At 43.2% G+C, this 26,902-nt stretch overlaps 1 protein-coding gene across 3 annotated transcripts in view; it reads right to left on the bottom strand.

The window, feature by feature from the left end:
* The window catches only part of atrn (attractin), a 183,440-nt gene that overhangs the window by 107,466 nt on the left and 49,072 nt on the right, over positions 1 to 26,902 (bottom strand). For all 3 annotated transcript variants that reach the window (XM_061062761.1, XM_061062762.1, XM_061062763.1), the window contains exons 12-24: positions 25,143 to 25,363; positions 23,514 to 23,635; positions 22,058 to 22,196; positions 20,996 to 21,177; positions 18,827 to 19,046; positions 18,508 to 18,693; positions 16,001 to 16,246; positions 15,014 to 15,151; positions 11,046 to 11,139; positions 10,045 to 10,097; positions 8,183 to 8,277; positions 5,011 to 5,089; positions 3,120 to 3,277 (exon numbers count right to left, since the gene is read on the bottom strand). In XM_061062761.1, the coding sequence (XP_060918744.1) occupies positions 3,120 to 3,277; positions 5,011 to 5,089; positions 8,183 to 8,277; positions 10,045 to 10,097; positions 11,046 to 11,139; positions 15,014 to 15,151; positions 16,001 to 16,246; positions 18,508 to 18,693; positions 18,827 to 19,046; positions 20,996 to 21,177; positions 22,058 to 22,196; positions 23,514 to 23,635; positions 25,143 to 25,363 (1,933 nt within the window). The remainder of the gene's footprint in view (positions 1 to 3,119; positions 3,278 to 5,010; positions 5,090 to 8,182; positions 8,278 to 10,044; positions 10,098 to 11,045; positions 11,140 to 15,013; positions 15,152 to 16,000; positions 16,247 to 18,507; positions 18,694 to 18,826; positions 19,047 to 20,995; positions 21,178 to 22,057; positions 22,197 to 23,513; positions 23,636 to 25,142; positions 25,364 to 26,902) is intronic.

Raw genomic sequence — 26,902 nt, 5'->3', positions numbered from 1 at the left:
GGGGGGGGAAGGAGCCAGCACGGGGCAACCAGTCAAATCACTCCCAGAAAGTGTACAAGGAGGCACAAAGGCGGAAACAGCCGGGGCCAAGAGCACCAGCCGGCAGCAGCCAATCCTGTCACTGCATTCATTTACTGCATCAAACTTATAATGGAGGCCCAGTTTATTCAATCCTTTGTCATGCTGCAAAAACACATGTATACTAAATACCTATGCATGTACACGTTTGATTGAAACTCTGAAAACCTGCTCAAAGCGAATCATTTCAATTTACTTTTTCACAAAGTTTAGCATGTAGATATGAAGCTGCAGGGAAAGTTTCAGCCATTTTTTTTTGCAGAGATTCTGCAAAAGCAACGAAGCTCCGCCATTATTCTGCCTTACTGTACCAAACGCTGCCGTGATTTTGCTTTCTCAGAGTGGACAGTGTTTCCCCTACAATTCAGGATTACAGTTTATATATGTGGCCTTTTTTTTAGGAAATGCAGCATTGCAGATTGAACCGTTAAAAGGTCACATATTCTGTAAAATCCACTTCCCCATGTTCCTCTAACTCTAATATGTGTCTCTAATCTGTCTACAAACCCCCCAATGACGAGAAAAGTCCATCCTCTCCGTCTTTCACCTGCTCCACTTTTCAGAAAATGTGTCCTCAAACAGGCCGTTTGGAGATTTTCCCTTCATGACATCACAAAGGGCAGTAGCCCCTCCCCCAGGTGGGTGACACTCCCACAGCTAGGTGTTTGTTCTGCCCTCTGAGTCTGCCTTCTCACCGTAAACAATAGGACATGGAGCGAGAAAGCACCGAGTACACCAAAGTCCTTCCAGAGAGGGGGCGTGGTCAGACACCGCTCATTTACATATTTAAAGGTACAGAAACAGCCTGTTCTGAGCAGGGCTGAAATAGAGGGGTTTATAGGCATGATCAAATACAGGATCAGAGTGGATTTAGAACAAGAAACTTCACACACATGTTTGAGGCGCTCTGAGACTTATTTACACTTGTTGAAGAGGAGGAGGATATGTGACCTTTAATACCAGCAGAATGGCATGACTCTGCCGCTGACGTCCAGCCTGAGCTCAATTGAAGGACAGTTCTCTTTCCCCTAGTCATCCTCACGACAGCAGTTCAACAAGTGCACAGCAGCTCGGCTGCGTAAACACACAGAGGTGCCGACCATGCAGAAAATACAGACTCTCTATTCACAGCTTCACTGCCAAGGAGCCACATCAACTCTGGTGAAAAAGCTCCTGCTTACCAAATGCGGGGAAACGTTCTCCTTCCAACCGACCACTTTTTCTCTGGTGACTGCAAACATTTACATTTTGGCGTTTTACCAGCCGACGTTCTGGTTTATAGAGTTTAAAAAGTGGCTTTTTTAGAGCAGTCACAGTTTTGCAGCACTTTAATCCAGAGTATGTGAAGCTATAAGAGTGCGTGTTAGTGTTTGTTTATTTGCACACACAGGCTCACTCTGCACATGAGAGAACATTACAGGACCTGATGTACCATTTTGTAGATGCTTCTACACTCTCAGCATGAGGAGCGCTGCTACAGTCGGTACATATTTAGATCTTCTACTTGACTAAATCATGCTTTTATCACATTTCATGCTCTGATTACATCATGCTGATCCTGCCATGTTCATGTGTTTCCCTTGAAGAAGCTTGAAACATGCCTTGGCCTCACAGCTGCACTCTGTACATTTCCATCCATGCAAACATAAAAACATTGGGAGGCAGAGCTGATAGAACAGGTTAACTGTGTTTCTGAAAGAGTGCAGTATAAGGTATAACCTCTGTCAGATGTCTCCCCCCTTTTTTGCTGATCTAATGATGAGTCATTTTTGACTTTCCCTGTCTGTCATGTTTCATTCAAAAAGCAAAGTCAAGACCTACCTTTTTAGAATAGCTTTTAACTGAATCTCATTTCATCTAGTTTTATTACATTTCGAACCTCCTGTGTTTCCTCATTTAGAATAAATGACAGCGTTTCCTCCTTCCTCGTTTTCTTATCTAGTTATTTTGACCTTAGTTTTTGGATTGTGGGATAGGGGTGGGGGAGGGGGTCATGTTGTTGCTGTTTGATTCAATGTTGATGTAAAGCACTCTGGGATACATTTGTTGTATGAAAAGTGCTATACAAATAAAGTTTGATTGATTGATTGATTGATTCAGGAGTTTCCAGGCATCCCCCATCACTGCCTCTTATTTAATCATTTCAAGCCCTCATATCAATCCACTCGGCTTTCTCTGACTGTGCCAGCACTAAATCTGGTCAGTTCAGATAAAACTTGCAGAAAACAGGAAAGGAGGAGCAGCTGTGGAGAGAGCAAGAACGCCTCTTTGACTCGTCCTCTTGTCTGTACAGAGATAGAGAGGAGAAAGTCGAGGGCCGCAGCGATTTCTGTCCACCTTTTTTTCTTCTCCTCTATTGTGATACAAAGTGAAGGACATGTTAAAGAGACATTCTCGCTCCCTTCACAACACAAGCAGAGAACCGCTTGTGTCTTCTTCTCGTCGTCTCCATACCTAGAGCGGCCTGTCAGATAGTTATATACTCTAAACAAGGGGTGGGCAACTGGCGGCCCCCATTAACCCTTAATGTGGCCCTCAGGTCAATTTTTATTTATTTATTTTATTTATTTTATTTATTTTATTTATTTTATTTATTTTATTTATTTTATTTATTTTATTTATCTTATTTATTTTATTTATTTTATTTTTATCTATTTATTTTATTTTATTTTTATCTATTTATTTTATTTATTTTATTTTTATCTATTTATTTTATTTTATTTTTATCTATTTATTTTATTTTATTTTTATCTATTTTTTTATTTTTTTATTGGAAAATATGAAGAAAACATGAAAAAATCTGCCATGAAATCATGAAAACCAAAAATATGCCCATAATCACATTTGATCACTGGTATATGTTGAGTTAAATTTGAGACATAATTGATTTTAATCTTTTTTGTATATATTCTGGCAGTGAGAATTAAATGAATGTGGCTGCTTGCTGTGACCAAAAGTTGACCATCCCTGCTCTGAACTGTATCACAGAGAGGGTGATTCACTTGTTGTGTGTTTCAGTCGGGATGAAATCAAAAACTCACTTGAATCTTTATGGGCCACGTGAAGTTGCTGACGTAGACGAAGAACGTGATGTTGGGGTTGTTGCGGAAGTCGAAGTTCTCGTTGGAGAAGCTGTCTTTGAACTCCTTGATGTTGCTCCGGGAGACGATGGGGATCTCCTCCCCGGTCTGTGTGCCGGCTGAGTGATGGGGAGGAGAGACAAAGAGTCAAGAATACGACGGAGGAGGAGGTTGATGAAGAGACAGAGAAACTCATATGTGCCATTTTCACATCTTAGGCCCCGTGTTCACCTTTAAGCGTTAAAGCCTGGCTGCGTTCGCTAAGGAGTGCTTGATGTGCGCTGAGAATAAAAGCGCTGTACGCTTGCTTGTCTCTATGACAACAGCCGCTGTCTGACCAACGACCAACAATGCTCCGTTGCTTTTTACTAAATACATTTTTTTTCTTTTTTTTTAATAATTTATATTTTATTGATTCTTATAACAATATTATAACGGCAAACAATTATAAAAACAAACAAACAGACTAAAAGGGAACAACAAAAACAGGCAGGAAACATAATAGACAATAAATGGACGACAAAAATGAGATACAACGATGCAGAAAGTATCAACAGTGCATCAGCAGAAGGACACGTGCTCGCAAACAAACAAAAAGTCAATCAACACCCTGGCAGTGATGTGTTGCGTTCTCCTGACATAAACTGGCTAAAATTGTCCCATTGCTCATTGGAAATGTAAATGTTTTATATTTAAGAGAGTTTTATTCTCTCACTTATGAGCACCAAACGGAGGATGTTTGCCCTCCTACTCAGCTCAATAATAACGACGGCCTTGCTTTCACGGCTCTGATGGACGCTGTGCGCTGCGCCTTTTTCTCCAGTCGGCCCGTCTGCTGCTGCAAACATCCTCTCCAGCCAACAGAAGAAAAGACGCTAGTGCTCAGAGAAAAACGCTTTTCTTCATTAGTAGGAGATGCAACAAAAGCAACATGACAGCACTTCCTTTTTTCTTGTCCGAAATCAGAGAGAGGGAGAGAGTTGGGATGAAATGCAGGAAAGGAGCAACAGGTCGGATTCAAACCCAGAGTGCCCGCCTGAAGCACTTTAGCTTCCATACATGGGGAGCGCACTAACCACTAGGCAAGCGGCGCCCCATGACAGCACTCTCTGTACAGCATTACCACATTTGAAGGTATCAAACTTTATAGGTTTGCTGTATTAAACAGCTAACGTAAAACCTGTAAGATCGGACTTTAACTGATTTGATTTGTGAATTGTGAAAATCTACCCTCTACATCTTGTTTTTCTTTTCAATTGATTCAGAAACAGTAAGCTCCCCGGTTCTGTGCTTCACTTGTTGCAGTAAATGATCGATTCATAAGAAAAAGAACATTTTTAGGAAAGCATTATGGACAAAGACACTCTGACTTTCTGCACCCGTCTTTCCCAAGTCCCGGCGGAAAGGGGGACAAACAATGGACAAGAGGATCAAGGAAGTCTGTTAAATAATGAAGGTTATGTGCAATGTAAATTATACTGTGCTTTTCCTAATTAAAAAAAAACTTTAAAAAAAAAGAAGAAATAGTGGAAAAGCTCACACAGACACCTGGACGGGCTATCGCAGGATTCAGGATGTGTACTTCATCTGAGTGAGAGTTGCACCTCGTGCCACCTCATGTTTCATGATTAAAAGTTTGAAGTTTCAGCTGACTCTTGCAGTTTTTTTTGTCTTTATCAATGAAGTCTATTAAATGAGAAAAGGGGCCCGAGGATAAATCTGTCTTCTGCCTTGAGAACTGTCAAAGTCAAAGATCTCCAAGGCGCAGTGATATGAAGGGAAGGGAAAGCATCAAATTCTCACATTCACTGGAATAAAATCAATGTTGCTTTGGTGTTTTGTTGAGACGTACCTGTGAAGCTCGTGGCCCAGGTGATGTTCAGGTTGAAGTTCTTCGAGGCATTGATGAACATGTCGAGATCCCGGTTTGGCTGGAGAGGAAGCACAAGGAGCTAAATGTATCATCTTTCTATTTTAACACAACATGAACGTGCACTAAGAGATAATGAACCAGAATACTAAATAAAGGAGTAGCAGAGCCTCCAATCACGTGCGTGCATCTGTACAAACTGTAAGTGTGTTGCAGACTCGAGCACATTTTCACAGCTAATGGAAGCTGAATTAGCAAAAACGAGCCGAGTCGATGAGATACGTATTAAAAAGCTGTATGAGTAGTTATCAGCTTCTATAGAGTCAAGTAGGTGTACATAAAGACCTAATTAGTGTTTCAGACTGACTGAAAGGCAGAGTTGGTTAATAATCATTAAATGGCTGCAGTAAAAGAAAAGCTCCATTATGAAAATGTTTAATATCATCTATTTATGATCCATAATGTTTGATGTAGAATTTCCTTGGTTACATTTAAAACGTATCTCTGGAACATTTCTGAGTCTGCAGGCTAACTGCTGAAGCAAAGTGCAACTCAAGCTACAAACTGGGGGCGGCAGTAGATCAGTCTGTAAGGACTCGGTTGTTGAGTTCAAGTCCAGATGAGGACCGAGTCTGGAAACTGGTCTGGAGAGGTGTCGGGTCACTGAGCACTGCCGATGTGAACCTGAACCCCCAACTCAGGGTTTGAAATGAACATTCTTGTCAACCTGCCACTGTGACTTGTGGATTCAAAAATCAACCAGTCACTCATCTTTATTTCCACCAGCAGCAAAATGTAATGAGGTATTATATCAAATCAAGGCGAGTCAAGCCTTTTCAGCAGGTAGTCTGATCATTGTCTGTGTGGGTCTGGCGGCTTCCCCTAGTGGGACTAATAAAGGATATATTTTTGGGGCTGCAGACCAATCCTTTCCACCTAAATGTTCTGTGAATTTTTCCATATATATATAACTTCTTTCCCTTATAGTTTCCCTCCTCACTTTGATCTTGTAATCCAGTGATTTCTTCATTAACAGACTTTATTTTATCTGGTAATCATATTCCCTAACAGGCCGGGTCATTTGAATTTGGAGGAGCACAACCTCCTAAATGTTATTTCCAGTGACTTTAAAAAAAACACATTAAATGTCTGCACGCCTCTCCAGCTCCACAAGAAGACCAACCTTCTGTATTTGCATCAGGTAAAAGCTTTTGTTAGAGGGAAGACACACCATCTGGGATTTTTTAAAATCAGATGCTTGTTTGGGCTCCAGATGCTGCAGCCGGGTAAAACATGACTGGACAAGCTTTCCATGGTGGGAAAACATCTGTGACACCAACTGTGTACCAACTTCTTCAACACACTTCAGTATGACATCATTAATACCAGTTTGAGCTCATCAGCGGCAGACTTTGAGGTAGGACTGTTTTTTCTCTGTTTGTAACGGTTGATGATATCAGAGTGAGTTTTCCAACTTTCATATTGTTATATTCTCTACCTACATCTTGTCTGTACTTCCTTGTTTGTGAAAGGTAGCTAGATTTATAGTAATATTTCTGATTATTTAGTCCCAATTATACTTTATATCTACTTGTGGTTTTTTATAAATGAGGGGGATTTAAGAATGGATTGCAGCCACTGTTAGCTCCATGAACTGTGTGGCCATTTTGATCAGCTGTGATAGTTTTTTAAAGGCTTTATATGTGATTTTTTGATCCAGCAGATGTTGCCCTTGAGCACCAGCATGAAAACAAAACAACTCGCACTGCATTGTTGTGTTAGCATGCTAATGCTAGCGATCTTTATTATGCTCGTATCGTCACACTGCATGTAAATTTACCTGAAATGAGCGTGATCTAGAAACACAGTTAAGCAGTGAGTACAGTATGTTATTCTTCTTTTCTCTAGTCCCTCAATTAAACAACTTTTATACACGAGGGGAGGAGTCAGCCGGCCGTCCGGGCGATGTAAACAAACTGAAGATAGGACTCTGAAAACTCTGAAAACATCACAGACAGTGGGACTCGGGTGTTACACCCATTGTAGACAGTCATGACTCACAGAGTTATTTTCAGAGGAGATACTTGATTTATATTATATATTTCTACATATAAAGCCTTTAAGGGGCCTGTGTCAACAAACACAGTTTTTGTGCTGTTTAGCGCACGTTTCTCTCTAGAAAAAATAAACAAATCAGATCAGATCGTTTTCAGATCTCAGCATCCTCAGTGCAAAAACACCCCCAGAAAAAAGCTGTTACAGTATTTGTCGCTCCACTCGCGGCACTCTCAGTTGAAATTAGTTCAACTTTTGGGACACCACAGCGCTCGTCAATGTCACGTCTCCATCCCCCGACCAATCAAAATCCAAAATGGCGGGACTTCTAATATAACCTTTGTCAACGACAGTGCAGAACTGACCGGGTTTGTGCAGGAGAGATGCAGGAGAAAAGTCTCATTGTCAGGAATCTGAGCAATCAGCAACACCATATATTAAGGTGGCGACTAAATGTTTACATTTTATCTTTCAATCCTGCATTTTTTTTTTACATTTTTTAAAGAGAATCATCATAAATGCCCCAAATTGACTCCTCCTACTGTTGCTTGTCTTCCCAAACTCCCCAAATAATCAAATTTACATTTGTATCCTCTCAATGGGAGGACTACTTGCTGCTTATTTCTATTTGTACGAATGTATTCTGCCCATTTAACCTTCAATCATTTGGGTCTTTCATTCTGAAAATGGAAGAATATATTTATATACTGAGGAGAAACTAATCTGACTCGTCTTGTTTAAATCAAAGAAAATAGAAATTTAAAACAGATCTGTTGGTCACAGGTTGGTCTACTGAGGGAAGAGAGGTGGAGAGGCGCTGTGAAATTGAGGTCATGAGTGCAAAAAACCATTTGATGAACACAGGCCATTAAAGTGTTTTATAAGTAAATCTACTTTTTAAAGGAGCCAGAGACCTAAAAGTTTTATTATTCATCAAATGTGACTGTTTTAGTCATTTACCAAAAACAGCTCAAATCAAACTTCAGAAGTGTCTTTTAAACTTCCGTCATCTGGCGCCGCTGACTGCACAATCTTCCATCCTAATAATAAAAGTGACAGCTGCTGGGACGGTGTGGGGCATTCACTGTCAGAGCCTTACCTCCTCAGGTGTGGCCACGAAGTTGATGGCGGTGTAGTAGCGGTCGTCCTCCTGTGACAGGCTGAAGGTGAACTGGTAGTCGATGAGGAGCGTGTCTGTTTGAAGGGAAGGGAGGGTGCGTGGTGAGGATTACAAGAAGAAGAAGAAGAAGAGCTCGATTAGTGTGGTTTTGAAAGTCACACAGGATGGTGTTTTCACACAGCGCTCGGGGCAGGAAATTACTCGGTTCATGTTTCTTTTCGATTTAAAAACTCTTTTGACTTTCTGGGCCGGACTCGAGGACTTTAGATTTGTGCTCTCTGTGATGAAGGTCACGATAAAGGCTGCTTTATAAGATCACTGTCAGTAGACTCTGTCCTCTTTTACATCAGAAGGTTGGCGGTTTGATCCCCGCTGCTGCAGTCTCTGTGTGCAAAGTGTCCTTGGGAACTGAACTCCAAAATCACTCCCAGTGCGGTTTGTATACGTGTATGAATGGAATCAGTTAATACTGATGGGTATGCAAGTATAATCCATTTTCTTTAAAAGAACCGAGGGGCGTCCAAAACGGCCGTGTGGGGGGTCGCCTTAAAACCGCCTCCCTTCTCTGGTCCAATCAAATCCAGAGCATTCAGGACCAGAATCTAAAGTTAGAAGGAGGACATACTGGCTGCTGCATTGTTGTCAGAGAAGCTTCAACATAGCATGTTTCCTTAATGATCAGATAGTAAGTTCACTTTATCATTTCACTCACTACATATTTTACTGACTGGACCTTTACAGTATTTTTTTTTCAGTTTTATTTTAAAGCTTTTTATGCCTTAATTCAGACAGGACAGTGGATAGAGTCTGAGACCAGGGATAGAGAGAGAGAGAGAGAATGGGGACTGACATGTGGGAAAGGAGTGGCAGGTCGGAGTCAAACCCAGGCTGCCTGCTTCAAGGACTGATGTGTCTTTACAGGGGGCGTGCAAACTAATCGATTACAGCAACCGGCGCCACTCATGGGACTCATATAAATTGAGTTAAGACAAAAAAAAAAAAAAAAAAAAATTAAAATTAATAAAATAATAAATAAATAAATAAATATAAAAAAAATTAAACAAAAATTTAAATTTAAAAATTAAAAAAAAAAACTCATCTTTGTGTTGATCAGGCAAATCAGATTCAAGTTAAAGCATACCAAAACAGGAGAGTTTTTTAGGAGATGAACTGAACTTAATCTCAGTAAGTTACTAATGTGCAGTGAGAGCTAGAATTGAGGGGGAGTGGCTCTGGGGCGCCAGATGTTACTGTCCAGTCTTCCAGAGGTGCTTTGGGACTAATTGGGCGAAACACACAGGTGAAGGGAGGTTCCCACTTTATAACCCTGTTGATGTCCTGACTCTACACGGTTGAGCTATGGGGGCTAAGAGGAGGCCATGTGGTAAGGGAGGTAGGTAGTATCAGCATTGTCACTGCCTGGGGCCTGGGTCTGCTGAAGGTGGCAATGCTGGTTTGGTTGCCGTGGCGACTAATGGACTAATTGTAATGTAACTTATCAGTAGGATATAGGTGCATGTCTGGAGCAAGGGGCGCTCATCCTTTCATTAGGGCAGAAGTATCTTGTGTTCATTTCAAACTGTTTGTCCCTGGTAGACACTTCCTCAAAAGCTTTTTTTTTTTTTCTCCTACCTGCAGCTTGTTTGAAAAGCCGTGTCTTCCTCTGACTCTTACTTCTTGAAAACATCAAACTACTTGAGACCCACTTTGATTCGAGCACCGTGTAACTGTCTTGAGTGAGCGAGGGAGGAGGAGAGTATAAGTCCTGATCCCACACACACACTCGCACACACACACACACACACTCTCTCAGTGAAGTTGATAATTGGAATTCCACTTACAGTAGCATGTTCCTTTGAGGGGGTTGCCTTGGTAACGGTTCTCCACTTCACACCTGAAAAGGGAGAGATAAAGGAGAGATGAAGTAACTTATAAAGGTGGAGACAGACAGGGAGGAGGATTTATTAAATAAGACAGACTAGTCGCACAGCAGCCATTTTTACGGTGACATCACACTCAGGGGGAGGAGCCTGAGAAGGCTTCAGTGAAGTCTGTGTGGAAATGGCTAAAATGTGAAAGTGTGCAGACTGTCCGCGCTGATCAGCTGAGGAGAAACTAAACAAGAGAGGGATTCATGACCATAACACTCATGACGACATGTCTTCAGGAATAACAGAAACATCAGAATGAATCAGAAACAAAAGGAGGACTCTGACTGCAGAAGGAGACAGAAGCAGACTAGTTTTCAAACTGATGACCACTCGTTTCCCAAAACTGTATCTCAGGTTTTTTTTTAATGGGCTTTGGGGAAGCCCTGCGGTAATGAAGGCCAGGGTTAAGAGAAGTGCTGCCGGCACTAATGAACAGCTGCTTCCCACAGTGAGCCAAAAAAAAGAAAAAGGACATAGAGGGCTATGAGTCTTTTCTTAAAGTCCTGACATATTACCATGAGGCCTCGCACGTCTTGTAAAATGATGCGAGTACAGAATAAATCCTTGAATTTTAAGAGGCTTCACATTTGACTTTGACGGTAAAACGAGAATGATAATGACAGTATGAAGAGATGGATATCAAGTTTTCAGCACCTTAACTATCAACAATGAGCACCTGTCCATGACGCACTGATGATCCTGTTACAGGGCAGTAAAATAATCGAGATATTTTCAGGAGTGCAGATGTGAAAACAGCTTTAAATGCTGTAGTTACTCGTAGTTAAGATTGAAAATTTGAAACGATAAGACCGCTAAATGTTTATTTTTCCTGAAACTGTGGACGAGTGGAGGAGCGGCTGTGAGAGTGCGGAGGCAGTTTGGAGTGGTGGAAAAATCCTTAAAAAACTTACAGGTGGCAGCGATCTCCTTTGATGCCCTTGGTGGTGCAGAAACACTTTCCGTTGTTGGGGTTGCACATGCTGGCGTGGCCGTTACACTTGCAGGCTGAAGGGGGGGGGGGGGGGGGGACACATGACACATGAAAATGGTTAAATATGAAAACAAGTCACTGCCATTATTCTGACCAGACCAAAGTTCCTTATTGCAAAGAGGGAAGAAAAGATAAGAAATCAATTATACAATGATGAAAAAAAAAAATTCCAGAGTCACTCCTGTGTAGCATTTTTACTCGGTCTTGTCTCCGTCTCAGACTTGGCAGACTCCAGATTTGAATTCAAGACCAGTCAAGACCACCACTGAGAGGCTATTTTTGATCCACATCATTACTTTTAATTAGAAGGAAAACACCTTTTTCTAAAAGAACAAATAACCTCTATTCATTCTTAATTAGATTTTTTTCCCGGCTGCAACCTTCCCTTTGTTATGGTCTAAGTGAGTGACACGCCCCCCTGCACTCAAGATGATGATTTTTTTTCTGTGATATTTATGGTCTTGTCCCTGAATCGAAGGTCCATGAATCGAGTCCAACTGAGAAGCCACAAAAAACCACAAGACAAGCCTAGTCCAAAGACATGATCTCTTCAAATATTTGATGCATAGAATACATATAAAGATGGACAACGTGCCTCAAACTTCTCCCGCTGTACAAAGGTGAAGCCAAAATCCTCCCCACTGACATGTTGCGCATTTCGAGTCAGTCTGCATAGTAGGTATCGGATGGAAGAGCTATTGTAATGATTGTGATGACGTCGTGTCGCTCCTGAAATCTAAAAAACCCAGACACGATTACCGCTATGGTCTTGTCCTGGTGTCGATCCCTGAATGTCTTGGTCTTGTTTCTTGGTCTTGGTCTTGGTCTTGGTCTTGGTCTTGGTCTAGTCCTGGTGTCAATCCCTAAATGTCTTGGTCTTGGTCTTGGTCTTGTCCTGGTGTCGATCCCTAAATGTCTTGGTCTTGGTCTTGTCCTGGTGTCAATCCCTAAATGTCTTGGTCTTGTTTCTTGGTCTTGGTCTTGGTCTTGGTCTGGTGTTGATCCCTGAATGTCTTGGTCTTGTTTCTTGGTCTTGGTCTTGGTCTTGGTCTTGTCCTGGTGTTGATCCCTGAATGTCTTGGTCTTGGTCTTGTCCTGGTGTCGATCCCTAAATGTCTTGGTCTTGTTTCTTGGTCTTGGTCTTGGTCTTGGTCTAGTCCTGGTGTCAATCCCTAAATGTCTTGGTCTTGGTCTTGGTCTTGTCCTGGTGTCGATCCCTAAATGTCTTGGTCTTGTCCTGGTGTCGATCCCTAAATGTCTTGGTCTTGTTTCTTGGTCTTGGTCTTGGTCTTGGTCTGGTGTTGATCCCTGAATGTCTTGGTCTTGTTTCTTGGTCTTGGTCTTGGTCTTGGTCTTGGTCTTGGTCTTGTCCTGGGGTTGATCCCTGAATGTCTTGGTCTTGGTCTTGGTCTTGGTCTTGGTCTTGGTCTTGTCCTGGTGTCGATCCCTAAATGTCTTGGTCTTGTTTCTTGGTCCTGGTCTTGGTCTTGGTCTGGTGTTGATCCCTGAATGTCTTGGTCTTGTTTCTTGGTCTTGGTCTTGGTCTTGGTCTTGGTCTTGGTCTTGGTCTTGTCCTGGGGTTGATCCCTGAATGTCTTGGTCTTGGTCTTGGTCTTGGTCTTGGTCTTGGTCTTGTCCTGGTGTCGATCCCTAAATGTCTTGGTCTTGTTTCTTGGTCTTGGTCTTGGTCTGGTGTTGATCCCTGAATGTCTTGGTCTTGTTTCTTGGTGTCGATTCCTAAATGTCTTGGTCTTGTTTCTTGGTCTTGGTCTTGGTCTTGTTTCTTGGTCTTGGTCTTGTCCTGATGTCGATCCCTAAATGTCTTGGTCTTGTTTCTTTGTCTTGGTCTTGGTCTTGTCCTGGTGTTGATCCCTGAATGTCTTGGTCTTGGTCTTGGTCTGGTGTTGATCCCTGAATGTCTTGGTCTTGTTTCTTGGTCTTGGTCTTGGTCTTGGTCTTGGTCTTGTCCTGTTGTTGATCCCTGAATGTCTTGGTCTTGGTCTTGGTCTTGGTCTGGTGTTGATCCCTGAATGTCTTGGTCTTGTTTCTTGGTCTTGGTCTTGGTCTTGGTCTTGGTCTGGTGTTGATCCCTGAATGTTCTGGTCTTGTTTCTTGGTCTTGGTCTTGGTCTTGGTCTTGTCCTGGTGTTGATCCCTGAATGTCTTGGTCTTGGTCTTGTCCTGGTGTCGATCCCTAAATGTCTTGGTCTTGTTTCTTGGTCTTGGTCTTGGTCTTGGTCTAGTCCTGGTGTCAATCCCTAAATGTCTTGGTCTTGGTCTTGGTCTTGTCCTGGTGTCGATCCCTAAATGTCTTGGTCTTGTCCTGGTGTCGATCCCTAAATGTCTTGGTCTTGTTTCTTGGTCTTGGTCTTGGTCTTGGTCTGGTGTTGATCCCTGAATGTCTTGGTCTTGTTTCTTGGTCTTGGTCTTGGTCTTGGTCTTGTCCTGGGGTTGATCCCTGAATGTCTTGGTCTTGGTCTTGGTCTTGGTCTTGGTCTTGTCCTGGTGTCGATCCCTAAATGTCTTGGTCTTGTTTCTTGGTCTTGGTCTTGGTCTGGTGTTGATCCCTGAATGTCTTGGTCTTGTTTCTTGGTGTCGATTCCTAAATGTCTTGGTCTTGTTTCTTGGTCTTGGTCTTGGTCTTGGTCTTGGTCTTGTCCTGGTGTCGATCCCTAAATGTCTTGGTCTTGTTTCTTTGTCTTGGTCTTGGTCTTGTCCTGGTGTTGATCCCTGAATGTCTTGGTCTTGGTCTTGGTCTGGTGTTGATCCCTGAATGTCTTGGTCTTGTTGCTTGGTCTTGGTCTTGGTCTTGGTCTTGTCCTGTTGTTGATCCCTGAATGTCTTGGTCTTGGTCTTGGTCTTGGTCTGGTGTTGATCCCTGAATGTCTTGGTCTTGTTTCTTGGTCTTGGTCTTGGTCTTGGTCTTGGTCTTGGTCTTGTCCTGGTGTTGATCCCTGAATGTCTCGGTCTTATCTTGGAGCACTCTGGTCTCGGGTATGTCTCGGTCTCGGTTACTGTGGTCTTGACTACAACACTACTCCTGTGCAAAGAGGCGGACCAGACATGACACCTGCATCTCCCAAACAAGTTCTGGCTCCACCCCCCTCCCCTTGAGGTGACTTTGAACATCCCATTAGACAGTTTTCTGTGTCCAATAACAGATGCCAAATGTCTGTTTGGTTGTGTTCATTAGCGAGGAGCAGACTTCTAACACCTGCCTGAATGTGTCCCACCTGTTGAACTGTGATCACTAACGATCTCTGAGCTGCAAACACACAAAGAAGTCTGTGTAACCGCTGGAACAACAAATCAGCACGATGATGTTATCCTCATTTTAAAACGTGTTATTTTATCAGCTCCTATTGGAGGTATTGATCGTGCATTTTCTGCTCGCTGATGTAAAGAGGGGCCGTGATGGGTCTGGTGGAGTTAAACGTGCCTGAGGGGCAGAAAAAGAGAGAGAAGCATAAACACTGACAGGAAGAAGAGCGGCTCGTTTATTGATCGCCTGTCACTGAGCGTAGTGTAAATGTATAATCCAGAGGGTCACCTGTGATAAGAGAAATAAAAAAAGGAGGGCAGACATTTAAAAAAAAAAAAAAAAGGAACATTTGGTTGTAAATATATCGCTGAGCTAAAATGAAGCTGTCGACGGAACAGAGGATTGAATTGCCGTCTGATTGACTGACTGTCACTTTGAGCTGCGGAAGGGGAGTAAATCTTTAATATCCCGAGGGGGTCGCTTCACCGTGCAGCCGAGGAATCAGGAAAAAAACAGCCGACATAAAAAACTGAACTGTAAAAAAAAAAAAAAAAGTGACAAGCTAAACGAAGCCCAGCGCAGGGCGAACTGACTGACTTCATTTAGTGCGGGGTTGGAGATACTCACGCTGGCAGCTTCCCCCGTTGGTGGGGTCTCCGTAGAAGCCGGAGATGCAGCTCTCGCAGTGTCGGCCCGTCGTCAGGTCCTCGCACTTCTCGCACACGCTCTCGTTGACGCACTGGCTGTGACCGTTGCACTGACACGCTGCCAGAGAGGAGACAAGAGCACATCCAGTGTGAGCCGCACATACAGGGCGGGAATGTTGATAAAACAGGACTGAAGCTGTTTTTCATTTGTTAGTAAAAAAAAAAGTATTACTCGATGGTTTAATGAAATGTCTCTGTGCTTGGCTCTGGAAAAGAGAACATATACACTTAAAGACAAACGAGAATTATTTGATGATATCTGGGGCCTATATATTAATTTTCTTCGGGGTAAAGATCTGTCACATATTTTGAGCTAGGCTGGTAAAGAGTTGGCAATGTCTGTAATTGTGCTCATTTTTTGCAGAAACTGTTCCCGGGCAGAATATTTGTGATTAACAAATCATCTATGGCAATGTACTCCCTTTGGTTATTTTTATCTAATACGGACGGTAATAATTTTGCAACATTTTGTAATTAAAGTTTTTTTTATTTTTTTTATTTTATTTTATTATTATTATTAAAATATTATTATTTTATTTTGTATTATTATATTTTACTTTTTCCCCCCCTTATTTTATAAATGTGTATATATGTGCATGTGTATATCTTTTTTTTGTTTTTCCTTAGAATTTATTTAATTGGGATTGTGTGTCTTGGAAAAATGTTTAAAACTCAATAAGCAAAAAAAAAAAGTGAGTGCAGTCTGGGGGTCTGCTCGGGTTCTGATCTGTCTGTTGCTGCTGCACATCGGACTCACTTATTATATTATATATAATACTCACTGTACTGTCTGCTCTGTCTCACATAAATGAAGCTGAATATCTCATGCGGTCAAATATATTTTTTTTGCTAAACATTTAAAGAAGAAAATCATTTAGAAGTGATGAAACATGTAACTGTTGTGTACCTGGGCAGTGGATGAAGGACCAGTTGTATTTGGCCTCTCCGGGGCACATGCTGGCGTTGAGGGCAGGCTGGGGGCTGGCGGGCACGCCGGGGAGGGTGGACGGGGCCGGGACCGAGGTCTGGAAGGGCCCCCGGTACGAGCCCTCAATGCACTGACCTTTGCCCGTGTTGCTGGGGTCGGTGCACCAACCGCAGCCGGGCTGATCCAGACACATGCCGCATGTTCTGTACCCGGAGCAGTTCTCCGCTGCAGCAGAAACACACACACACACAGCAGTTAGAAAACAGCGTAGGATATTTGTTAGTGTGATGACAAACATATCTTGTGGTGCGTTCCATTTGATCTCAGAAGTTGGGAATTCCAAGTTGCCAGTCGAATACGTCATCAGGACATGGAGTAACTTCAGTAACCTGAGCTAAAATCCAACATGGCTGCTAGGTGCATTAACAGTAAAGTGTAAGAGTTTGGGACTTGTGTGTACTAGCAGGTCTTCATACATGCACTATGAAACCCCTGCAGAGAAGGGGTACATGCATGTCACTCCGCTGTTAATCTCCCTACACTGCCAGTCCCAGTTTCTGCTTGCATCAAATTTAAAACTCCGCTGCTCGCCTCCCAAAACTCTCTGATCCAGGTCTACACTCCCTCCCACCCACTACGCTCTGCCAATGAAAGGCGTCTGATCCAACCTTCACAACAGGGTCCTAAGTCTCTGACTAGACTCTTCTCCTCTGTCGCCCCCCAGTGGTGGCACGAACTACCAAACTCCATGTGATCTACAGAGTCCCTCTGCACCTTTAAGAAAAAGCTAAAGACCCAGCTCTTTATGAACGCCTACGACCTTCATGATACCGATGATGATATTTAGGATGGTTTTGATTCTGATGAGAAATCTAAGGAACAGCTGTCCATGTTGTGCTCTGCCTCTGGTCACTTCCTGTCAGCACCTGTGTGTCCTATCAGACTTAAAGCTGTCTGTTTGCTCTTCCTGATGTTGTCTCCTCCTCTCTAGATTCTTGCTTGTGTTTTTCTTACTCTCTGATGGTCGTCGCTTTGGATAAAAGCGTCTGATAAATGAATTGTAGAATAGTAACGAGTTCATTCCTGCAGACAGTGATGTTTTCAGTGACTTCTCTTGAGTAACTAAAGCTTCCTGTTTCCGTTCTTTGTCACATACATGTTAGTAGAGATGTAAACACAGCACCATGATTCAACCAGTAATGGGGATGGTTAGTTTGTAAGTGTTATCGAGTGTTGTTTATAAGGTCGAGTGTGTTCGACTGTTTACATTAAAAACACCCACAACACCTCTTCAACAGTTCATCGAGTTCATTTCTCAGCTGCTGGTTCTCTCCACCTTCTCTCTCTCCGTAGATATTTCCCTGTATTTGAATTCCTAACTCTCGCCCTCAAGGATGTTTTTTTTTTCTCTGCCTTCGGCTGTAAGCAACAAACTTGTACTTAATTGACCTGCCAGGTTAAATAAATGAAAATTGTTCTCCGCTGCTGCACCGTGCGAAAAGAAAGCAGCAGCTGGAGACTAAGTTATCAAACTAAACCAGATTATTAATCCCCATCTCATCTGCTGGAGGGGCGGCTGTTTAATGTGCTCCACTTAATGAAGGTTAAAAAAAAACAAAAAAAAAAAACACACAAACATTTAAGATGCTCCACAGAGACAGGGTTATTTCAAAATGTGATGGAGGTCTCTACATGTGCTCAAGTGGTGGAGGACATTAGCTGTCGAGCATAATGTGTGCCTGCTGAGTTAGCCCCCCCTCTCATTGATTGGTGCTCATGAATCCGGCCTTGGAGGGAAGCAGTCATGGCAATGTAGCGGCTGCAGCTCAATCAGAGAAATGCGGTCGCTGCATGATGTGTCAGCCAGAAAGAGTTTTGAGAAACAGAGATTTGTTTGCAGCACGTTAAGTATAGAAAGAGTTGGGGGAGGGGTCACTAAAAATGGGCTGCGGCCTCATCATTGGCTCCTGCTATAGGCTCCGTGTCAACGTGTAATTCACGAAGTGTTTTGCACTTTCAATGTTTTTCATTGTGTTTTATTATTATCACTTTGTTACAAGGTCTTTGCCTTCTCTTTATCGTTGTTTGGTGTGCACTGGAGGGGTGTGGGGGGTGGGGGGTGTTGGGTATGCAGGAACTGCGGTATAACAATGTGTGCTTTGCTTTGTTGAACTTTAGGGAAAGCCCTAATGTAATGATGCACTCAATGTCAGGAGGAGTAAAAGAGGAAGGACGATGTCATGTCTCTATCGAGTGCCTCGCTGCTGCAGGGTTTTTTTAATCGTCTTTTTTGACCTCACTCCGGGGGCCTCACATGTGTGTCAGGGTATTTTAATTCCATTCCACATACTACACAGGATCTAAAAAGAGACTGAACGGCATCATTTTTCATACTACATTTAGTGATGACATAACTGGAGAATCTGTCCAGTGTGTATGACTTTCTCATAAGTGAGTTTAAGAGGGACTTGGAGAGGTTCTCTTACGCGGACATGTGTTCATGGTGTACCACTCCATACACTGTCCGAAGGGGAAGGAGGCCACGTAGGCGTTGGAGTCGACGCACTGCTTCATGTTGCTGCACCACATGCACTCGGAGCTGCTGCTGGTGCACTCGCTGCAGGTGGCTCTCATGGCGCACGGCGTCCGGCACTGCTTGGCGCTGTGGTTGGCTGAGGGGAACACGAGAGAGAGGGGTTACGTTCGAGCCCGTTGGAAGGGTTAGAGAGACGTTCAGTCGACAGCAGCAGCAGCATGGACATCGTTAATGCATCATGTCTTTCACTCCCGTCATTGATTCCTCACCTGGTCGTTCACACAGGCTGCCGTTCACCGGGTTGATGCAGGTCTGCGCTTTCAGCCCGCTGGACGCCGGCTCGGCCAGGTAGCCGCAGAATCCGGCGTCGCTCGGCTCGCCGGGCAGCCACTGCAGGGTGGTGTTGGTGAAGGGCGACATGTCCTCCCAGCACCAGTACGACACGTTGATCTTCCTGAGCCCGACCCAGGGCGTCACTGTGGCCTTGTACTGCGAAAAACAAACACACAACACACATCGTCAACGTCCAGCTCCTTCAGCTTTAACATTTTGAATCAGCTTCTTCATAACCTCTCATAACTTAAAGACTAAAGACATTCCTGCTCATATTTTCACCCTGCAGGGTCACAAAAAGCTGACATGTTAGTCAACTATTTTCCATCTTTTAAAAAATAAACCTACAGGCTGATTGTAAGTCGCCCAAAAAAAAGAGCGTTTTAGAATTCAATATTTCATCTGTAGTGAAATAAATTCCCCCCCGACCGAGTGAGCAGCCGAGCGGCTACAAAAGCAGCTTTACTTCACCCCTCTTGGGAGGCTCTGTTATCCATCCCATCTCCAATCAATGGCCGTGCTGTTGCAGTAGTAGTAAACAAAGAGAGCTCGATCTCCCGCAGACGTGGGTCGAATTACTGTTCCATCCAGATTTAATTGCGTTTTTTTTTTGTTTGGATTGATTGATCCTGTCTGGAAATTGGAACTCCTAAACAGTGTCGATATGGCGCGGCTGCAGGGAAGACTTGTGAGGCATGTTTTCTCTGCGCCCCGTACAGGATTTTTTATTATCGAACTGGACACATTGAATACCAATGTTACTCCACAGCAGCGAGGCTTTTATTCCTTTTTTTTTGGAGTCTAAACCAACAGGGGAAATCTAAACAACCTCATTAGTATGGATGGAAAACGTTTTTTCTTAGCTCCGGCCCTCGCTTTGTGATTTAGACCCAAATGTTTTAGCTTCAACATTTCATACGCTATGCGGTGGCCCAAGAGCACTTTGTAGTATCATAAGTGGCTTACATTTATGCATGGGTGGAACTTCGGCGAGGGGAAGGCAGCGTTTGTGCACGTTGGGTGATCTGTGCAGAAGCTGAAGCAGGACTGCAGCCGGAGATGACACCGTGTGTTTCCTTTTTTTTTGAGTGCAGACCGGGGTCGTTAAATCTGAACGCTCGCGGTTGCGTTTGAAACCCTCGGGGTTATGAAATACTCTCAAGTGGAGACACACTGTCAAATATTTAGACCGATTTTTGCTTTGATTAAGCCAAAATGTGGCTCATTAAAAAGCATATTTGCTCATCAGCTGGAGGAATGTAGATTTCTCTTTAAAGCTTTTTGATCAGGAAGTGAGAGAGTGTGAACTCTAACTGCCAATTTCCACATAGTCCATGCACGCTGCGTTCCATTAGTGCTACCGTTTTGCTCCATCGGAATTTCCCTCCATGACATCACAAAGGGCAGTAGCCCCTCCCCCAGGTGGGTGACACTCCCACAGCTAGGTGTTTGTTCTGCCCTCTGAGTCTGCCTTCTCACCGTAAACAATAGGACATGGAGCGAGAAAGCACCAGTACACGAAAGCCCTTCAAGAGAAGGGGGCGTGGTCAGACACAGCTCATTTACATATTTAAAGAAACAGCCTGTTCTGAGCAGGGCTGAAATAGAGGGTTTTATAGACATGATCAAATACAGGATCAGAGTGGATTTAGAACAAGAAACTTCACACACATGTTTTGAGGAGCTCTGAGACTTATTTAAACTGAAGAAGAAGAAGAGGATATGTGACCTTTAATGTTTGTATTCTGAGTTATTTTCATGTCCAAACTGACTTGATACACAGATTAAAGCCAACCCTGTACACCGCCCCCCTACCGTCCTCTCATCCATCTGTAGATATGTGACCTGCATCTGATGATACAAACAGCAGCTTGTGACGGCGAGTCGATTGTTGGGATATAGATTTCTGCGTATGTGCTCTAATGGAGCGAGTAAGAGGAGTCTGAGCTCTCAGGAAAGATTCTGTTAGTCGCTCCACATTCGCCGGCCCATAAATCACACACAAACAAAGGAAGTAAGCCGAGCTCACTTACACGTTCAAAGATAGCAGCTGACGCAACGAGGAAAAACCTCACACATGATGACCCCACCTCCCTCCTACTCACCGCCACGCTCATTATCTGCAGCTCCTTGAGGACGAAGTCGACCTTCTTCTGCGTGGTCAGCGAGGCCAGGACGGCGTTGTGGCTCCTGCAGGCCAGCTTGGCGTTGTCGTATGAGTCCTTCGCTGTGATGAACTTCAGGCAGGAGTTGCCGACGAGGTGCCAGCTTTCACCGCACACGTTCTCTGTGATGGAGAGAACAGCGGAGGAGTTGGCGTTAGATATGTAACTGCAATATCAATAAACACCCAAATCTAAGGAGGGTAAGGATGTCAAACTTTTGGATACTTCAATACTTTATCATGTCTAAAACATTATAATCTGCATATTTTAAAGGTCCAATCAGTGAGATGTGTAGTGAGTGAGATGATAAAGGTATCTTACTATCTGATCATTAAGGAAACATGTTGAAGTGCTGGCTTCTCTGACAACAATGCAGCAGTCAGTATGTCCTCCTTCTAACTTTAGATTCTGCTCCTGAATGCTCTGGATTTGTTTGGACCAGAGAAGGTAGGCGCTTTTCAGGCGACCCCCACCACACGGCCCGTTTTGGACACCCCTCAGTTTGCCAGATATGAGAGCAGTTATCAGGTCAACAGGTGTTGCAGCGATGGAAGCGGGCAAGAGAAGTGGTTCAGATAGAAGTGATTGTACCCGACCTAAAAAGCCTCTGCATGTTTCTAATAAGCTCCACGAGCAGAAACGTGCTCAAACTAGGATCAATATTGGAGATGCTTTTGAAAAATGGAGAGAGGTTAGAACACAGAAAGGTTTACAGACCCATGCAGAGCTGGATAAACACTGAAGCTTCAGAGTCCACCACATGGTGACCTGTGTGAGCATCGACTCTGGGGGGGGACGCCAACAACGGTGTATCTTGTGTTTAAAAAAATATGGATCAGCAGAATAGATCTCCTTTAAACTTCCCTTCAGGGCAGTGTGTGTGTGTGTGTGTGTGTGTGTGTGTGTGTGTGTGTGTGTGTGTGTGTGAGTGTGTGTGTGTGTGTGAGAGCTTTGATGCCTCTTTTAGAAAACTAAAGGTATCATCCCCTCTTTCACGGTTACCTGGCAGTGAGATGCACTCCTGGTTTCTGGGTTCCCACTGACAGTTCTGGTCCACAGCGCAGCTCTTGCAGCTGGTTTTCTTGTTGCAAACGAATGACGGGTTGTCCTTGGGGCAAACTTCATACTCCGCTAAGGCTCCCTGGAAAAAGAAAAAGAGGAAATGAATAGACTCAGAGGACATCTGATCATGTGGAAATGAAGGCTGCAGAGCTGTGTGAGTAAAAGACAGGTTCTCACAGGTAATTGTGATTATTAAATATCTGTATTTGGAAAGATGGACCCATTATGTATGAAATATATTTCAATTAAGTGCAGGAGAGTGCTAGAGGAGAGCTTTTGTCTGGGTGTCATAATGCATATAAATGAGCAGTGGTTTAACAAATCAGATTCAAAGCTGGAAGCAGGAACGTGCTTCCTCAGCCCGTTATCCAATCAATACTCAAATTTGACATGTAATGCTTTTATAAGGTTTAATAAAAACAGGTGGAGGACATTAAAGGAAGGTTTTTCACAATAAGAGCGTGAGTTTTGTATCCAGTGTTTGCAGAGTTTCTGTGGGATTGTCTGCTGGAAGCGATTTGTGTTTCAGATATAAGTCCACTAATTATTGATATTTCATAATAACAGGCTGTGTACCACAACAGGGTTTTGTTTTTTTTGTGCTGGCAGAGCCCAAGAACCTCTGAACGATTACTGTTGCTAGGTTACGAGAGTTGTCTTGCAGCACTTCACTTGGTAGTGACAGCTTTCTTGATATTTGCTTTTAAATTGAATTTAACAAAGAAAACGTAAAAACATCGGGAAGAGGATCGAGTCCTGGAGAAGCTATAGGGAAAAAAAACGTTACTAAGATTCACCAAGGAGCTACTGTATGTGAGCGCAGCAACATAAAAAACAAAACAAAAAAAACCCAAAGATGCTGAGGTCGTTTTTGCACGTAGGGCGCTCAAAACATTGAACTTCAATGTTTAGCTTTTTGTGGACACAGGAACTTAAGGCCTGCATGTGTCCACCTGCCAGCTTTGTTTCTCTATTGTTCCCGGGTGAGGAGAGAGCGTTTGCAGCGGCAGGCGGACACCCAGAGAAAAAGGCGCAGCGCCCAGCTTCCTTTTTTCAAGCGCTGTGCAGTTGCTTCGAGCGCCTCCAGTTGAAAATCTTTCAGCTCTTCAGAGAAGCGGATCAAATCATAAAGTAGACCACATCAGACCGTAACAGAGATGAGGACTCCGAGTTCACCCAAACATTTCACTAAGTTCATTTTTGAGGACAGAGTCCCTCGTTTTCCTCCTCACTTTGCTTTAGTCGCTTTCAGAGCGAGATTATTTGTGTGTTTTTTATTTTACTAATATTCAGCAAACAGCAGCCAGGCGAGCTTTAACTGATAGTTGTGGACACAGCTGTGATGTATCTGCAGGGTTAGCACTGTCGGCAGCACGGTCCGTTTTTTTTTTCTCACCGTGGCAGACGTGCAGTTGCTTCCCAGAGACACGCACTGGCCCGTGCACCACTGGCAGCCGTTGGTGTTAGCCGTGCAACTGTAGCAGTCTGTGTACTGGTCGCACCTCTCGTTATCAGCATCTGCAACATTTTGGAAGAACATGAATACTCTTGTACCAGAAAAAACAAAGAACAATTTATGACAACACAAAACAGAAAATGTTGCTGCAGCCGGGAAATAATTGGAGCGTCTGGTGAATATGAGGCAGCTTTCATCATTTTCCTCTTTACTCGGTAAATCTGACTCTGCTGTGTGAACCACAGATCAGTTAACTATTCCTGGACACTCTGTATCTTCTGGGGGAACGTGGGACAGAGTAGCTGCCAGACAGCAGCAGAGAAAGGGAAGCCTCGGTGGTATTAAATGTGCCGTCTGCAAACATTTCTGTAGACGCAGAGAGCGGCAAACGAGAGCCGGCTTGTCGGAGGAGAAACTCAGAATTGTTTTGTAACAAATCACAGAAAGCAAAACAGGAGAGGATCCCCAGCGGGAGGTGGAGAGACCTGGCTGAACTGCCTCTGATGACTACTCTGATTGTACTCTCTCACACACACACACACACACACACACACACACACACACACACACACACACACACACACACACACACACACACACACACGGAAGGCAGGAAAACTTAAGAACTGGGACACGCTGCCATTTTGAGGTGTGTTTTTAGGACATGTTAGGAACACACACATGCACACTACCACACACACACCCCCCCCCTTAAAAATATTTTTGGATTCATCAATAACCTGACTAAGATGTTTCTAATTATCTGATCTCCTGCAGATTTCATCACCTTAAAGCTCCTGTGAGGAGGTTTTTAAAACGCTCCCTTTTTTTAAATACTTTTATTGCAATGCATTAACGTTTCCGATCATTGTACTTAGACATATTTGCAACATTTTTTCATATTTTTAACACCCAGTGGTGAAAAGGAAACAATACATAGAAATATATATATACACAGTATGCAGATTCAGAGGCAGCATCCAGAACGAGCTTTGTGCCTCCTTTTTACAAGCATATAGATAGTCAGGTTAAGCATACTGTTAAAGAAATAAAATAAAATAAAATATAAATCAATCAATAAATCAATAAAAATTAAAAAAAATTAAAAAAAGAAGTAGAAAAGGATTAAATTAAAAAATAATAATAATAAAAAAAAAAGAAGAAGTAGAAAAGGATTAAATGAAAAAAAGATAATAATAAATAAAAAAGAAGTAGAAAAGGATTAAATGAAAAAAATAATAATAATAATAATAAATAAATAAAAAAAGAAGTAGAATAATAATAATAATAATAAATAATAATAAAAAAATAAGTGTGGGTCATCTCCTGCAGATATTTACATCAAAGATTGTATGCGTGTTTGCACATAACCAAGATCTGTCTATAGATATATATATATATAAAACGCTCCCTTGGTACATTGTTTTTTCTTGTCACTCCCTAACATTTACATGACCAACAAGTTGTTTCTGCACATCTCTTCCAAGAATCTAAAACCATCTCAGATTTGGTTTCACATTCAAAGATTTTTTAGGATTGCTGTGCTTTTTGTGTTGGGATGTAACCTACATGACCGCGTGTTACAGGACGCCGGTATCTGCTGCTCAGTCCCGTTGGCGTTGCTCTCCCAGGGCAGGCAGGTCCCCTGGGTGCTGTTCCAGACGCAGTGGATCCCCGGCCACGCCTGGCTGCAGGACGCCACACTGGAGAAGGCCAGGCAGCTGGGTGAGGTGTACATGAGCACGTCGCTGAGCAGCAGGCTGTTGAAGCCGCCGAACACGTACATAACACTGCAGGGAGGAAAAGAGAGGAGAGAAGATGTAAAGAGGGGGGAAGGATTCAGGAGGTGAGAAGAGACGATTTCTGCCCCACAAATCCTCCCCTGGTGTCGACCTTTTGTGCACAGAGAGAGAGCCAAAGAAGCTTAGTCCGAGTGCTCTTCGTCTTCTTCTCTGGGCTTCAGCCGGCTAAATCCACAACAAGCCCTCTCTGCCTGAGCGGATGGACCTGACAGACCCCCCCTCTTCTTTGTGTGTGGGTTTGGCTGCCAGTTTAGGGCATTTCTGAACATCTTTCTGCACTGGCCTCTGTTCAGCTGCTGGGATTAGTGTGTGTGTGTGTGTGTGTGTGTGTGTGTGTGTGTGTGTGTGTATGTGTGTGTGTGTGTGTGTGTGTGTGTGTGTGTGTGTGTGTGTGTGTGTGTTGATGTCAGGGTCTGTGCAGGGTGTTTGGGTAATTCACACCAGTCTGATCAAAAGTCCCTTCAGATCGAGGAGGGCTCTCGCTTCACACCGTTCACTCAGGAGATCAGGAGGAGAGGGAACGAGGGATCAAGAAAAAGATGCACGTTATGGCCGATTAGGCGATTCAGTAAAAAGAAGTATATTTTAAAAAAGTGCTGGTTTGCATGATTACAGAAAAAGAGGCAGAGCTCCCTCACTCTCCTCTCATCGTCAGAGATTTGTTTTACACGTCTTTGAGATGTTTGTCTTCACTCTCACATGGCGGATGTAAAAGGTATTCCGTTTTACTTGATGCATAAAAGCAGAACTTTGATAAAAGAGTCGATATATTTTTTTTCTGCAGAGATAACGGCCTCATTACACTTCACAAACGTTCCTAAAAAGTTTCCATCTGGACTATTTCAGTAAACAACGCCCTCTGTATTCTCCACTTCACCGTCAGAAAAAGAAGCAGCAGGGCTTTGTGCAGCACTTTGAAGTTAACGTCAAAGATCAGCATCTCATAATCATGCAATACTCCAGAACTTTTGCACCTGAAACACCAGGAGGCTCTCAAGGTTTATCTTTTAGCTTTTTATGCCAAAGGTCAGATTTGAATCCAGGCCGCCTCCATGGATGGGGTGCTACTGGCACCACATGTGTGGCTGTTTGTGCCTGCAGCTGGTATATTTAAAAAAATAAATATTTTTGGATTTGTTAATTAACGTCTTCACTGTACAAGGTTAATTTTCTAGAACATTCCTGTTTAAAAAAAATCCCTTTTCGACAATTTAAGACGAGAGAAAAAATGAAGTCAGGCTGTGCAACATGTCGCATTGAAGGCAGCGAGCAGCGTTGAACTGCTAGTCTAACAACGATGATTTTAAATGTATTTTAAATGTGTAAAATAATAAATAAATCTTCTTCTTTCTGCTCCTTTTCAGTCAAGATTTGAGATTTTATTTTTGTGTTTTTTCAGCTGAGTGATCTGCTTCTTCTGCTCCCACCGCCTGTCAACCAGAGGGGCTACACCTTTATCCCCCTTTGACTTTGTAACCCGACACACCACTTACACTACACAGAAGAATAAACAGTGTCTTTCATAAT

This window comes from Labrus mixtus, chromosome 18, assembly GCF_963584025.1.
Source record: "Labrus mixtus chromosome 18, fLabMix1.1, whole genome shotgun sequence".
Taxonomy (NCBI): Eukaryota; Metazoa; Chordata; class Actinopteri; order Labriformes; family Labridae; genus Labrus; species Labrus mixtus.
The sequence above is the reverse complement of the archived record's forward strand: the minus strand, read 5'-3'. Positions and strand labels throughout refer to the sequence as shown.